At 34.9% G+C, this 16,536-nt stretch overlaps 1 protein-coding gene across 1 annotated transcript in view; it reads left to right on the forward strand.

The window, feature by feature from the left end:
* Positions 1-1,201: 1,201 nt before the first annotated feature.
* The window catches only part of LOC134535715 (hyaluronan mediated motility receptor-like), a 69,915-nt gene continuing 54,580 nt past the window's right edge, over positions 1,202-16,536 (forward strand). Inside the window, exon 1 of the mRNA XM_063374919.1 lies at positions 1,202-6,217. Coding sequence (XP_063230989.1) covers positions 6,151-6,217 — 67 coding nt within the window. The 5' untranslated portion in view covers positions 1,202-6,150. The remainder of the gene's footprint in view (positions 6,218-16,536) is intronic.

Consider the following 16,536-nt stretch of genomic DNA (forward strand, 5'->3'; position numbering starts at 1 on the left):
CTGAATTATTTTGGGTTTCAATATTTTTGTGTTGTCATCATTTGTGGGGATTTTTTCGTTCTCTTAGTACATTTTTCTTTGTTTTTTCTTTGTTTGCTGACCATATTCCTGTTTCGGAATATTTTGTGGTGTTCATATCCTTGTTGACAACAGCAATTGTTTGCTTAATTTTGTGTGTTTTTTGTATCTTTTTTTTAGTATTTTTATTTTTATTTTTATTTATTTATTTTATTTATTAGTTTCTCTTCAACAGAAAAAGTTCTTAGCAATGGCGTATGTCCAAAAACTTACATCAAGTCATGCACTCCCATTGCACAAATCTTTTAAAGATAACAAATTACGTACGCAGTTAACATTTACAATTGTGCATGACCTCGGTGGTAAGCGAGTTTTCATTGGTCAGCGAGCAGCGCACAGCGCACACGCACAGAGAATATTAAAAGTTGGTCAACTTTCTGTGCGTCGATCCTGTGCTATTTTCCCGTGCGTATGCTGTGCTCGAGTGTAGGTGGCGCAATTCAAAAACTTCGTTTCTATTTTCTGTGCGTGTGCTATTTTCTGTGCTAAATCATTTGTAGGCTAGCCTTTACTCTTAAGTGCGCCGAACACACCCGAGCGTGATGTCCGCCGAGTGTGTGAAAGTGCGCCGCGACGAACACCAAAGCGACGTCAGCGCCCGGCCGGGTGTGGCAATGCGCCTAATTAATTATATAATTATTCTGTCAAATTAAAACAACTAAATTAATAACAATTTAAAAGAGGATTCATGTAAGGGAAATTATGTCTAATTGTCTTATAAGCATATATTGTGTAACTTGTCTTTAATTCCAAAACTGGCCGGGTCGGTTTTCCCGCGTTCCACGTGGTTAGGCGCGAGGCCGCAGGGCGGTCTCGCGCTCAGTTACCGTCGGGAGCTCGCAGGGGTCGGGCGCTCCGCGAACATCGAGCCATCAACTTTCGCGCTTCATCTATATATCAGCAATAGTGTAAGATTTAAAATCCTTCTTTCAGCTCGGCGCCGACCCCACCCAGTCACACGATATTTCGTGCGACTTGTAACTTATTAATTTTTATCCCAACAGGGAATTTCACATATTTTACGTAATTCCATGTCCAGCTTAAGGACAGCGTAATAGTGGTACGCAAATTCGGCTTCATAGCCAATTAATTGTCATCATCGAAGACTCTTTGTAACGAGTGTTGAATGCTTACTGACTAACTTTCGCCTTTTAATTTTCACCATCTTAAACGTGTAACTTATAATGTGTAATCTAACCGAATAACTTTCAATTCCAAAAGAGACTATAACGTGTACGTCTCCAGCTTACCGTATCTACGTATTTTCGAGACATTAATATTTCGCCGCATGTTAGATTGCAAACAATCTTGAACAGAGGTGCTACTCTTCATGTTAACGTGTCTGCCTAAGTTGTTGCAATATAGAAGCTCCGCGACTGTCCGCCAAATCCTTCATATGGATAAGTAACCACTGTATCAGTTCGTAGATATTACTTTGCAACCTATCCTGATCGCGCGCACAGTTTACGTTCAGAGTTGTGCGTGAGAAGAGTCTAGCGACAGCAACTACCTTCCTGCAACTGCGGCACCGCTTACGCTCGTTCCGGGGCCGGCTGCCGCATCGCTCACGCTCGTTCCGGGGCCGGCGGCACGATCATATATGTCATCTGAAACTTATATTCGTCAAATATGGCCTCGTGGCTGAGCGCTTAGCAGTGCTACCATCTAATCGTAAGGTTGCCGGTTCGAATCCCGGCAGGTGCGAATTTTTTTTGTACTTGTAAAAATAAATACGAGCACGTATATTTTCAAAAGTAATAAATATATTTGAATAATGAATGCAAATAAAAGTAAATTTATTAATTAAATTGTAATTTTCAGATAAGGACATGATAACTAATGGTCAATTAGGTTAGGTTAGCTACATTATAAATACTTTAAAACTTTGTGGACGGTTGATTTGGTTAGGATAGTTACATTAAAGATACTTGGAAATCAAACATCCAGGGGGTAGGCGCTCCCGATCGGCCAACTTCGGAGAGGATCGGCATTTGCTGCCAGTTGCAGGACGGTAGCATTGCTGTCGCTAGACTCTTGTATACGCGTGTCGCAGCGGTCAGACAACGGACGCGGCCAGTACCGGGACCAATAAGTGTATCGATACTGAATAAAGTGCAGTGTCCTGTTAATTCGTTTACCAGTTATTTACAAGGCGTCCTGGGTGGCCTGAACAGCCCAGGTAGGTTCCGAACCACGACGCGCTCCACGAGGCCGAACCCCCGTTAAAACCCCTGAGATCTTTTCCAACGCTAATATTTAATTAAAAACTTAAACAGGCAGCGGGAGTGGCGTCAATACTTTATCCAGACTATCATGATATATAAATATACGATCTTCATTTTAATTTCTAACATGATTCATAAGTTGTTCTAAACATCACAATACAACTTGCCCTCGAAACTCTTCTTCGAGAGGAGCAGCATCAGGGACAAGACTATAGTGGTCTGAGACATAGGCGTGCCTACAGGGGGGGGCCAGGTGGGCCATGGCCCCCCCTAATGTAATCACTCAGATCGGCATTTTCTCTAATGCGTTCGTTAATATTCGTATATTCCTGACACTGTGACACTCAAACTGTGTTTCATTGTTGCAGCGTGCTAACTAACAATATTTTTAAACATTTGATTGTTCTGGAAATACAGCCGCCTTAGTTTATTTAAAACATGAGGTCCCTTAAAATGGCCTATAGCTTATACTTGAATTCGGTCAGTTTACCCGCGGGAATGTTTATTGCTCTCCTGCATCTGTGACACAAATGGGGGAAGTTATCAACATGTATAAATAGCCTCCAATATCGCTGTCATAAATACGTGCAGACTGCAGCCTATGAAAAGTTAGAATGCGATTGTAGCCAAAACACAAGATAATCTTTCTTCTCTCTTTTTTTCAATCTTTTTTCTTACTGGATTTGAAAACTATCTGTGGGATTTCTATCCGATATCCGTGAGAAAACTGATCCAACCTGTCACGATTGTTGTTTCATTTAAAACAGTGACTTCTCCGACTTCGCCAGATCAGGTCAAGCACAGTAGAAAAAGCTCGTGTGGTGTGCCTTTAAAATGTTAATATGAATGAGTGCTTTATTTGCAGTGGTCCGTTATTTTAGCGATGGATAGGTATGTATGTTTGAATTTTCTAGTTTAGATTAAACAAATATGTATTCCTTAGTTTTCAACTACTTAACAAAAATATGCACCCAAGAAAATCAATTATAAAAAAGTGCAATTATTTTCATTCTTGTGTCGTGTGAGGATCATTTTAAAAAGTACGAAATAATGCTAGAAAAGTATGTAATTTTCTACCTACCAGGCACATATCATAAACATTTTTTGTAAGTGGTAAGAGAATAAGACTTCCACCAAGATGCTCCGAGTTCGATTTCCGGCGGAATCACTCCCAGCTTTTCGCACGTGATAGGAATCGCGCTAGGGTGATGCGACAAGTAGGCCTGTAAATATGGACCAAGTTATTGAAGAATTCAAAAAAATTGTAACCTTTGAGCGTCGATTGTGTCTGTAATTTAGAACTTTGAGTGAACGTGCTTAAATTAGCAGCAAGTGTTGCCAGATAAATAAAAATGCTTACCGGTTTGTTTAACTTACAATTGTCCTGGATATCATTATATTTCTGTTCATTGGAAAACAACTTAAAATTATGATAGATGGTTCCAAGCTGTTGAGAGAAATTTACCTTGACTTTTTTGCGTGTTCGTAACCCAAACTTTGGGTTAACTTGAACGTAATTAAATACAGTAGAATGTTTCTAAAAATTTATTTTTGTAATCAAAACTGTTCTCAATTTGTTGAGTGTATTAAATTTAGTAATTGATTGAAAAAAAGAGGATGCTTTGCAGGTTTTTAATATTTTGTGTTTGTGATTGTAATCAGAACTTTGAGATAACGTTTGCGTAAACGTGATTTCGTAGAATTTATTACCATGTAAATGAAAATCTTTTGCAGGTTTGTTAAAATGTTTGTTATTAATAAGAACTTTATGTTAGTTTGAACATAATTAAGTGGAATGTATTACTATGTAAATAAGAATATTTTGCAGGTTTGTTAAAATTTTTGTTGGTAATCAGTGCTTTGAGTTAACTTGAAAATACTTGAGTACTTATATCACCAACATAATTCAAAATACTTTTTATTGTTTTTAAAATTTGATGTATTGAACAATAATTCATTGTAATACAAGGTCAGTTGAAAATTCAAGCTATTGTGGTTTAAAAAACATGTACCTTTTGAGTGTCGTGTGTGTCATCTAGACTTTTGATTTAATTTTTTACGATAATGTAGGTATGTATTTCAAAGCAAAAAAAAAGAGGTTTGTTAAAGTTCTGTTGTCTGAATTGCTGTGTTTGCATTCACTAAAAATATGTTCATTTCAAGGTATATCTGGACCAAGCTATTGGAAAATTTGAGGGGTAAAAATGTGTAAGTACCCTTTAAACATTGTCTACGAAAAAAAAAAAAAAAAAAAAAAACATATTTTCAAGATTGTTAAAATTATACGGATATAAATATTAACTAGTAAACATATCTCGTTGATACTGCACAAAAATATAAACAAGTCAATGAGTGAATGTATTTAGGCTATTTAACATTCTAAATTCAGCTTCTGATTTAAAAATTTAGCAGGGGCCCCCCCTAATGGAAATGTCTAGGCACTCCTATGGTCTGAGAGCATCTTGCCCCCGAGCCACGGCCTTAGAACTACAGGTCTGGACACTTGTCTATCTTGCAATGCATTCAACTTGACCCCCTTATTGACTGATTTAGTTCATGAAACGGCCGCTGGCGCCACAAGACAGTGGTCCGGTTTTAGCGTGTTGACAATAGGAATTGTTTTATATAAATCAGAAGTACTCGTTTGTTAAGAAGGTTAGTTGTTTTATATTTTTGACGTTTATTATTTATATTTAAAAAAGTTATGTATGCGCATAAAACTGAACATTGAAGTGTGCAAGTATTGAGTAATGTTGATTTTTCTGTTTGTGGCGGGATGGTGGAGAGGTTATTGGAGGCAGTTTTTGAAGTAATTTGAACCTTCTAATTTTTTTAACCAAGTTCAAATAATTCGTGCTGTACAATGCCAAATCGCTGCGTTGCTCCAGGAGTCCAGGTTGTAAAACAAATTACGACAGTTAATTTGACAAGTGTCATGTGTTCAGTGCACCCAAACATGAACAACGCCGATTGTTGTGGCAGGCAGCAATTCCGAGGAAGGACTTTATATTAAAAAGCAGGGTAAATCTGTATTGTACGGAATAGCGCCAAAAAAAATCGTAAAAATATGAAATAACTTTCATTATATGCTATCTTACGTCCTCTTTTCAGAACCGCCTGCGGAGATTAAAAATTCCAATTACTTTTGGAGATATCGAATTTTTTAATATTAATTTTTTGGCGATTTTTTTTAAAAAAATTTTAAAAATCCGAAAATACCTTTATTCTGTGCTCTTTAACTTCCTCTTTTCATTAAACCCGGCGGAGATCAGAAATTCCAAATACTTTAGGAGATATGGAATTTTTTAATTTTCGTGATGTGCACTGATGCGGAGTTCAGCCGGAAGCCTACGATTCACACATCCTTATGGACATACCCGAATACTCACGTTGGCAAGCCTTCTTTTCTTAAAATTAGCAAGAAGTAATTAAAAATACTTTAAAACACTGTGGATGGTTGGTTATATTAGGTAAGTATAGCTACATTAAAAAAACTGTAAAATCATTTTATGGTTGCTTAGCAAATAACTTTTTAATATGTAGCTATCCAGCGCTAGGTAACCCTTAACATGATTTCACAGTATTTTTAATGTAGCTATCCTAACCAAATCAACCATCCACAATGTTTTCAAGTATTTATAATGTAGCTAACATAACCTAATTGACCATTAGTTTTCATGAGTTGCATATTTATTTACAATAAACAAAAAAACCCGAAGATGCACGATCGGGCGTTTGCCTCTCGTCTGTTGAAAGAAGGCTTGCCAACGTGAGTATTCGGGTATGTCCAGAAGGATGAGTGAATCGTAGGCTTCCCGCGTTCCACCAGTGTTGCTTGTTTACGAGTATGATTTTTTTTTTTTTTTTTTTTCGCGACGTAGTAGAACGACTACATCACGTAAAAAGAAAATTACGTGAGTTCCTACTGTTCATCCTTTTTCCCGGTTTGTTAGGTCAGGTCAGCTACATTATAAATACTTTAAATGTAAACAACCATTAAAATTAATTTTATTATTTTTAATGTCCGTTCAGTTTCAAAGTATTTATACTGTAGCTGACCTGACCTAACAAAACGGGACAAAGGTAGACCTAATCTACCTTTGTCCCGTTTTGTTAGGTCAGGTCAGTTACATTATAAATACTTAAAACTATACAAGTAAAATTAATTAATATTATTTTTAATTTCCGTTTATTTTGATGTATTTATCATGTAACTAACCTTACCTAATGGAAAATTTCTGTTATTTAGGCATTCACGCACACACGGCAAAATATAAAATGGCGTCTGTTGAATGATTACATAGGGCTTGTATTGCAAAATAAGAACGGCGATATCTCCAAAAGTAATTGGAATTTTTAATCTCCGCAGGCGGTTTTGAAAAGAGGACGTAAAAGAGCATATAATGAAAGTTATTTCATATTTGTACTATTTTTGTTGGCGCTAATCCGTACAATACAGATTTACCAAAAGCAGTCATTTCGTATGCGAGAAACATTTCATCGAAGCTGCATTGCACACATAAGTATTGTGTAATTATTTCTTGCTGATTTGTGCACATGTAATATATCTATACATATTTATGTATTGTTATGAAAGTTAAATTCTAGTGAGTTTATTTGCCTATAGTTTCTGTAAACGAGTTATTTTATCTATTGGTTCAGTTTTTCCTTCGCAATATTTTGTTTGGTATATTTATCAAACAACTTGAAAAATGTACATTAAAATGTTCTCTCATGATTATCATAAAAATGAACACTTTAAAAATTGATACTCAGTACACTAGCTAAATTTTACTTTTTATTCAAAATAACATAGTACTTTGGTTGCAAATAATAGGGTAATTTGAGCTACTAACAGTTATTTAGTGATAAGTCGACTGTTTCCACAGTTGCATAATACCTTGAGGGCTGTCAAAATAGTGGCAAGTAGGCTATACGTATAGGTTTATTATGTTTTTTGTAGAAAAGTTACTATGTATAAAGAACTCAATAGAGGGATTGTCTATCATCTGCATTCTCCTGGATCGGTTCTGTTGTGCTTAGATACCTACGTAGAAAGATGTTGAGATGACCCTTTGTTCATTATTAAATGAGAATACTCACCAATTTAATAGTAATGCACTGTTGTAGGTTTTTTTTTGTTGTGGATGTTTATTAGAATTAATTGATGTTTTCGCACAGAAAATATGTCATGTGCAAATATACATTTGAGGCTGTTTTAGTTGTATATTTGCAAATTATGAACTGATGCACTAAAATATCAGTTCAAAAGGAGTTTTTTTTTATGAAATTAAAAATCTGTTATTAATGATGATATATATTAAACTATCTGAATTTTTAAACCTTTATGAAGTAGGTAGTGATGTAGTTGAACATTAAAATGTTTTAAAAATTCATAAAGCTAAGTAGGGTTCATGGGTATTGAAGGGTTTATTCTTCCTGTAAATAGTTAATCTGCTTTCTCTTTATTTTAAACTGCACACAAACGATTGAGCATAATATTTAATATTTTTATAATAATTTTGTAAATAGACTGATTTTTTTGTACTTAAGTTCGGCAGGAAAAATTGGTTTAGTTCATTTCAAATTATTGTTCTAAAATCACTTACATGCTATGGAACTCGTCAATATTGTTCTGAAGATTGGTGATGGTGTTCTCGACAAATGATCTAACATTTTTTTACATAAATTTTACTAAACAAACAATATTTTTGTACCAATGTTCAGGGACAGCAGACTGGTGATTGGTTGATGCAATTTTGGGTTGGAAATAATTTCCTATCACTTAAGGAACTTTTCCTTTCATTCTTAAATACCATTGTGCCATCAGGAACAAATAAGAAAGTGACTAATTTCCCAGCATTAATAACAATAATAAATGAAGGGGAAAAATAATGTTGGACACATCAAAATACAGTAAAACCCTGTTATAATGTTCCTGTATATAATGTTTTCCTGCTTATAATGTCATATTTTTTAAGTCCCAATATTTCCCCTATAAGGACAATGTATTTATTTCCTGCATATAACGTTCATAAACAGTGTAATTTCCTGCTTATAATGTTTGCTTTCTAACATTCAATAAATGGGGCAAATATGTTATAAAACCAAATTATTCCAACACTTACAATAAAAAGTTTCCTTTCTGTATGTTTATGTTGACAATCACTGCCATACAATACATGAAGTTTGTTCAAATACAATTTTATGCAATATACTGAAGGTACAAAATGATCATAGTTACGTATCAGTTGGCACCCTTAGTGAACTCTTCTCTTCCTTGCCATTCCAGTGGGTATTCAGATGCACGTACATAGTCCTACGATATTAAAGTTGCCAACCATTGAGCGAGGGCATAACTAAAAGTGTTTTTTATTGCCTACAAATAATTTTTTTTTTCATTCATACGTAGGAATCCCAAAATGAAACATTTTCAGGTGGCGAAGGAGTAGGCGTTTTCACTCTTAATGTTGTCATCATGAATAGTGAGACAATTTTACAAAAAATGTGGCAGTGTATCTTTAAAGACAAACAAAAAATAACCAGGGAACAAGATGAAGTTGAAAAATTGTTGGCTTGTTTCAGAAAATTCATGTATCAAGTATAATATCTTTGGTTTTAACATTAAAGTTGTTTACATAGCTTGGTGAGTCCATTGGTACAAAGCTCGAACATTGTTATGTGCTAAATTGAGATTTCCTGCTTATAATGTTTTTTTTCTTGTGCTCCCTTGAAAAACATTATAACAGGGTTCTACTGTAGGTATTTTGTTGTACCAGATACAGTTTTTTTTATAGACAGTTGGTACAGGGACTTACATGTATTTCCACCTCCCCTTCCATTATCAAAGTTTTATTACAGTTAAGTTTGTATTTTGGCCTGAAGACTATTAAGATGTTAAGTATTTTCTATAGATCATAAATTATATATTAACAAAGTAAGTGTGCATGTTTTTCATAAAGATATTGTAACAGCTTGAAGAATAAAAAGCATTGTAACAATGGTGTTCAGTTATATTTTAACCAAGCAAGATGGTAGGTACACTAGGCGCAATATAACTCCGAGCTTGAGCTACGTCACACATGAGGAGTGTTGACTGCAACACGTGTGGGGGGTCGGGTGGATGAGGAGGTGGTATAAGCAGATACGGCGACCTTTCACAGCAGGTAGAGAAAAGCAGAAAACATTGACCACTTACCACTGACGTTCCAAGCACTACCTCAGTTCTTCAACGCCAGACTGTTTCATCCGAAGAGTATGATGTGTAAACGTCACTGCTGTCACTGTTTGCATCACCTAACTGAACAATCACTGTATCAATTTCAATGTCAAAACGCACATCCTTATCTCAGTATTCGTTCTCGAGTGTCTTGACGTGATTGCAAATCGGTATCCAATCTTCTGGACCCATTCGGTTAAATATCTCCTCGCAAAGTTATTTACATTTGCCAAATTGCAAGTATAATTTCTTGAAGCGACTTCTCATTTAACTTTAGCCCATATGTATGCTTTCTGTCGGATTCAAATCCGGATGATAAGGGGGCAGACAAAGTAATGCGTGGCCACTATTTACCAATAGTCTGCCGAGTACTGCACTTGCGAAGGTTTGTGCTTCCTTATGAGGTTATACAAGTTTGGTTTGAGCATGTCGCTAGTAAAGGAAATATTCTCCTTACTTAACCGCTGCTGCATTTCCAATTTTGACGAGCTGGAGGTAGGCGTTTTATTTATTTTTACATTGTGATAGGGAGCACAACAACACTGTTTGGAGGAAGATTTGGTATTAATTATTCGGTGAGCCATTTTTCATAATTATATTTATTCATGTTTTTGTGATAATCCCTTGTTGCCTAGTGCGACTTCCACATTGCAAGAGCATTTGGGATAAAACCTTATTCGCCACCTGCGTGAATCATTATTAATCTTTGTTCCTTCACCAGCTTCATTCCTCTTAGTCTCCCTTTTAATTGTTTGTACAGTCGTGCGAGACACACCCGTCGCCTTAGCTGTTCTCAGCTGTGCTTTCTCTAGTGAAATGGAGGGTTCCTGCAATCGCGCTTCATTTTACATAAACTGCAGAACGTTATAGACGATTTCCCGCGCCTGCGAGTGCAGTTTTTTACTCTTAACTTTTGACAACACTGGAGGTATTTTATGTATAAAGTTGTACTTTACTGAAGTACTGCACTAAATATGTAACGCTGGCTCTGAACAAAAGTGATACACTACATGCACACAAACCTCAGATCCAAACTGTAAACGAAAACGTTTAGTAAGTACCACGGATGTGTTAACGAACGTATTCATCGGATTTCACCGAAGGACTAAGTTTTCACTCTGTGCAGTAGCGTGTAGCCCCCCCCCCCCCCCCCCCCCCCCCCCCCCCTCCGTTATCAAGTTACGCATTATCGCTCGTTGCCGCGCCACGTCTGCCTTCCCCAATGTCGTGACTCACATACACACATCGATTTTTCTAACCGTCACCCAGGCTCGGAGTTATGTTGCGTCTACTGTACTGCATTTGTGTTACTGAAAATAATTGAGAGTTCTAGAAATATAAGAGTACATCTCCCGGTCGTAGGACAAAAAATGTTTTTTGTATGTGTATCTATGAGTACCAACCCATGAGTACTCGTGCATTTATCTTTGTAATTATGTAGTACATCTCCCTAAATAGTCTTAACATAATTTATTTTCTGTAAATATATAATATGATATGTAATAAAATTTTCATTTCATAACATGTTTTTAAATAAGTACCTAAACTCATAAGTTTTTTATGCTAATAGCAAGTTAGGGCACATGGTAATAGTTTATAAAATTTTGATAAGTTATGTTCTGCTGATCTTTGTATTCTGCTCAATATGTTTCACACCATGTAAACATGTCATCATTTTATTTATATTATAATATACTTATGTAAGTATCTTAAGATTATGTAAAATATTATTTTAATTGATAACATGTATTATTTGATGTATTTTTAATTGTAAAAAGTGGCTTGTCCAATACCATTGTGTATATTTCACTATACAGGAATAATCTGGATTGGATGCAAATAAACAAAATAGCAAACCAAAACCTAACTGAATTAGCCCTCATTTCCTGCTCCTAAGACTGTTCAAGCACGTGTTTAATCACACACATAATGTCTCGTGCATGATTACAGCTCACTCTCATTGTATGCATAAAAAAAATTATTTAGAAGAATACACAACACTTATTCTTTCCACAAATGATACATTTGACAGACTGTGTAATAGCATGCCATGAAGGAAGATATCTACACAATTTTTCAAGATTTTGTTATACCAGTTGTATGTAATTCCATTAGTTATATTAAAATCCCTACATTGCAAATTAAAGAGTTACTGGACATTACATACTGAACAATGACAAGGGTATACACTTGTGAGAGTAATGCAATACGCTGTATTTTTGTACCAATGTTCAGCGGGGAAAACTTTTTCAGTTCAGTTAAAATTTAATGTTCAAAAGAGCAGTTACCGTTACATGCTATAGAACTGGTCTATTTTTCTGAAATTCGGTGGTGGTGTTCCTGATTTGGTGGTAATGCAAAAGTGCATAACTTAGTATAGTATTATGGGTATGGTCATAATTTCAACCTTTCTCATTATTCAAACAATAGTCGCAAATGATTTAGCATTGTTTGTTAATTTGTTATAAATTTGTTTTACAGACAATATTTTGTACCTATGTGTGGTGACTGTGGATTAGTGATGATTTGATGTAATTATGGGTCAGAAATCTTTTCAAAACACTTAAGTAACTTTTCCTTTCAGTTTTAAATACCACTCTGACATGAACAAATAAGTTAGTGACAATTTTGCCCTGCATTAATTGTAGAGGGGGAAAATATTGTTAGGTGCATCAGAATATTTTGTTGCTCCAGATATGGTTTTTTATTCCCAGTTAGTACAACAAAATAACTGCACTTCCTAGGTGTATTTCCACCTTTCCCCTTCCATTTTGTAAAATTTTTACAGTTTCCTTTGTATTTTCGGTTAAAGACCATTAAGATGTTTAATATTTTCTGTAGATCATAAATTATATATTAACCAAGTAGTATGTATAACTGTGTGACAAAGGCCACTAGGAAACTAATTACGTATTAAAAATAAGACAGACATACAGATACAGATCGGTACTTGTAGAAAGTAAACACACACACACAGTTCGGATGACATTTTTGTGCGGAAGCGCGGTCGCAATGGTTTTGCTAACTTAAGCAAGCTTCATCTGTTGAGTAAATGTGTCGTACAAACTGTGTGTTTTTGCTTTCTACAAGTACCGATCTGTGAGTACTTGTGTGTCTGTCTTATTTTTATTATGAAAGTAGTATGTTTGTTTTTCATGAAGATATTGTGACTGCTTGGAAAAAAGAAATCCTAGGTAACAACATACCTAGTCATCGTTGAAACAAGCAAACTGCATCTGTGTTATTGAAACTATACTGAAGTTCCTTTATTATGTCTTGATTATCAATAGTGAAAAGGTTATGGAATGTGAGGAAATGTGTTATCTCAATATATGCAAAATACAATATAAATATAATGAAATGAAGTACGATGTTAAAAGGTTGCAGTGAATGCAAAATCTAAAACAGTAAGGACAACTGTTAAGTCCAGGATAATAGCTGGCAGAGTGTAAGAACAATTTATTAGTGTCACTCTGCTTCCCAAAGAGTCACACTAAGTCAATGAACAAAATTTTTAAACCTTGCACCCACATGCTTGCACCTACAAATTTTGGAGAAATCTTAATAGCTTTTTTACAGCTGCATTCTTACTAAGTGTTTTAAAAACAAACATCAATGTTGATTACTAATATTATTTTTCCATTCTTTATCACATTACTTGGTAAGTTTTATAATTCTACTTTTTCTGATCAACCAGGCATTTTAGGTGGTGGTGGTCGTCTGGAGCTAAACATTTTTGGGGACCTAACTTGGACAAAAAGTACTTTGGGTGGCAGCTTAGATAAAAACGTAATAAATATTTGGAATAAAAATTATAAGTTCAGAAGAAGAGTGCGGGAAAAGTATGGAGAATGCTTGCCATTGGGCACTTCTGTACCCAATTGCAGCTATGATAATAATAATAATAATAATAATAATCCAGCTTGCAACACTCCCCGGAATTCATTTGCTGATCATCCAAAGTACCTACTACAAATAAGAGGAATGGTGGAATGGAATGGCCTGTAGCAACAGTTAAACAATTTTTTCCTAGGCAAACTTTTCACTGCAATTTTATTTTGCGACATAGTTTAAGCTCTTTTTATAGTTAGTTTCACAGAAATTGATACTTTTACACAAGCTGTTACTTTATTTTCGTAGCTTGGCGTAGTCAGCGGAAATTTTGTACATTGGAGAGTTATTAGACTACTGTGTCTAATTAAACACTATATATATATATAACTCCCGTAAAAAAAAAGCATTTAAATATTAGCATTACGAATCACTATTTTCTAGAGATGAGCGGTATTACCGATAACCGGTAAAAATAACGGTTACGAAAAAATAACCGTTACGTTACGTTCCTGGATCTCTGATAACCGGTTACCAAGAACGAGAGAATATAAACTGAGCGTGGTTGAACACATCGCCCGATCTAGCGTCGAAATACAATACTATGATTTTAACTTTTGTGTAGTAGCTAGCAAGGACAAAGCTAGATGTCGCCGTATGTGCATTTATTTTGCGTAAAACCAGCTGAAACGAAGTTTTTTCATATTAAAAGTTATGATGATTGGACATAATAACACTAATCAGAGTTTTGTTTATTAATTTACGATCCCATGTCGAGTGATCAAAACTTATTTGCTATAATTAATAACGAATAGTTAAAAGTCTTTCTTGGAAAACGTTCATATAAAGATCTCATACCGTTATATCGATTTTAACGAAAATGTCGATACGATATTTTACCTAACAGTTCTCGGTATTTAATAAAGGCCCTGTCACACTGTCAAATATATTGTATCCAATAAATTGGACAACAAAATTTGAAGGGTGATTATGGATGAAATACGTCTTCAAATATATTGTATTCAATATTATTTGACGAGCAATGTAAAATATATTTGAAGTCATTTCACACTATCAATTTTCTTTGAGTGAGCTCGTTTTACCAAACATTCTGTAGAGAACTGTAAATGACAGTATTTAGAATCAAAAACAAATTTTGGGTCAAGGAACGCGGGCTTTTTTAAGTAGGTTATATTCCAATTTAGGTATATTGTGATCATACACAGTTTAAAATTTACGTTTTCCAGTTGTTTGCAATGCCTGCATTAAGAGCATCAAAGTGTTTCAAAAGCTGTAGCTGTAATTGCAATTGTAGCAAGTCTCAGTAAACTAGAAGAGAAATCTAAGAAAAGGAAACGCAGATGGTGGACGAGACAGTGGATACTTTCCCGGCAAACAAATGGTGTTTTACCCCTTTTTGTCATGAACTTCGATACGAAGATGCCGATTCATTTCCGAACTATGTAATAATGGATTCTGAAAGTTTTGATCTTCATTCAATTGTGGAGTCTCGCATTGCAAAGAAGGATACTCATTTGTGCCAGTCTATACCAGCAAAGCAGAGGCTGGCAGTTCATTAAGATTTTTGGCGACAGGGGAATCATTTAAGTCCCTTATGTTCTCTACAAGTATTCCACACAACACCATCTCAAAATTTTTACCTGAAATTTGTAGTGCAATTTATAGTGCTCTTCAAAAACTATATTTAAAGGTATGTTTAGTAAGAATAAAACATATAATTAAATGTAAATCTGCAAGTAGGCATATCCCTTCTCATTCCCGCTTATTTTCTCACCCAACTAGCTGCTGTTGTATGGACACTACTTGTATTTCATCAAAATTGTTCCTATACTTTAAAGTGAATGGGTTAATTTTTGCTGTGTTTAGAAATTGGCAATTTTGTTTTATTTTGAATTAAGTGTATTTACTGTTACAAACCTCAACCTGATGAGCCTTTAAGCTAACTTCACCTCAGTCACATTATCTCTTTAAAATAATTTTTTAACGAGATATTAGACCAGGTATGCTTGTTTCGTACAGCCTGGGAAGTATAGGCTTACTGACAAGGATCTGCTACACAAATATTTACATTCACGAAAAATGGTATTACTTTCAAAACTTAAATAATAATAATTGAACATGTAGGCAGAATTTTAATATTTCTAGGCCTTTCTTGCAAATCACCAGAGCTACTTGCTTACTCAGAGATGCTGCTTTAACATAAGTCAGTACCATCTATTGTCAGGAAATTATGAGTCTATATTCCAGAAAATTCCTGACAATAGGCTACTTACAGAGTAGCAGCTATTGTGAAATAAGGAGAACAATGACTTATAAGAAAGATTGATTGGGTAAGCCAAAATAATTTTAGTTACATTAAGTCTCTGAATTGAGATATTTTAAAATTTATTTTAGGTGTTATTAATTTGGATTTGTAGGTAAAAGTTCCGAAATGCATATCCTAGTTTTGATACCTCATTCCTGATGGCACATTTTGTACGCAATGCTTGCTGTTTTAATTTAGTGTATCAACAATACCTGAACATAAGCAAAACTGGTATAGCAGTCAAATAATGATCGTAAGTTGAATAGATGTTTTCTGGTTTAAGGACCAAATATTCCAAAACTACAGTAACTTCTTTTAGTCAAATATATTAACCTGCACTTCCGTAGATACAGATTCAATTGGAGGAAAATATACAATAACAATTACATATTCCAGCAGGAAATAAAATAGTATTAATTCAATTACTGCATTTATTTCCCATTCGCCATTGCTGATATTTAAACTATTACACTTCGGAAACGGAAACAAAAGCGGCCGCTTTATTTTAGAATACTCTGATTGGCTGATCCCATCCAACATCCAACATATTTTAGAACCAGTCCTATACGTAAAATATTTGAAGGAAACTCTAGACATTCAATCTCTCAAATAAACATGGCTGCGATAGTGACGTTTAACGTGACGTCACAACCCTCAAAGATATTGTATCCAACATATTGGAAGGTGTTGGAAGCTAAAATTTGACAGTGTGACAGGGCCTTAACCGTTTAGCATTTAGAAGTTCTTGGGAATTGGTGAACATACAGTTCTTGCTATCGATAGTATCGATTTTCAGACAGCTACAAGTATTTTAATTAAACTGTCTAATAGACATTATCTATTTACAGGGGCTCCCC

The sequence above is a fragment of the Bacillus rossius genome, chromosome 10 (genome assembly GCF_032445375.1).
Source record: "Bacillus rossius redtenbacheri isolate Brsri chromosome 10, Brsri_v3, whole genome shotgun sequence".
Classification (NCBI taxonomy): domain Eukaryota; kingdom Metazoa; phylum Arthropoda; class Insecta; order Phasmatodea; family Bacillidae; genus Bacillus; species Bacillus rossius.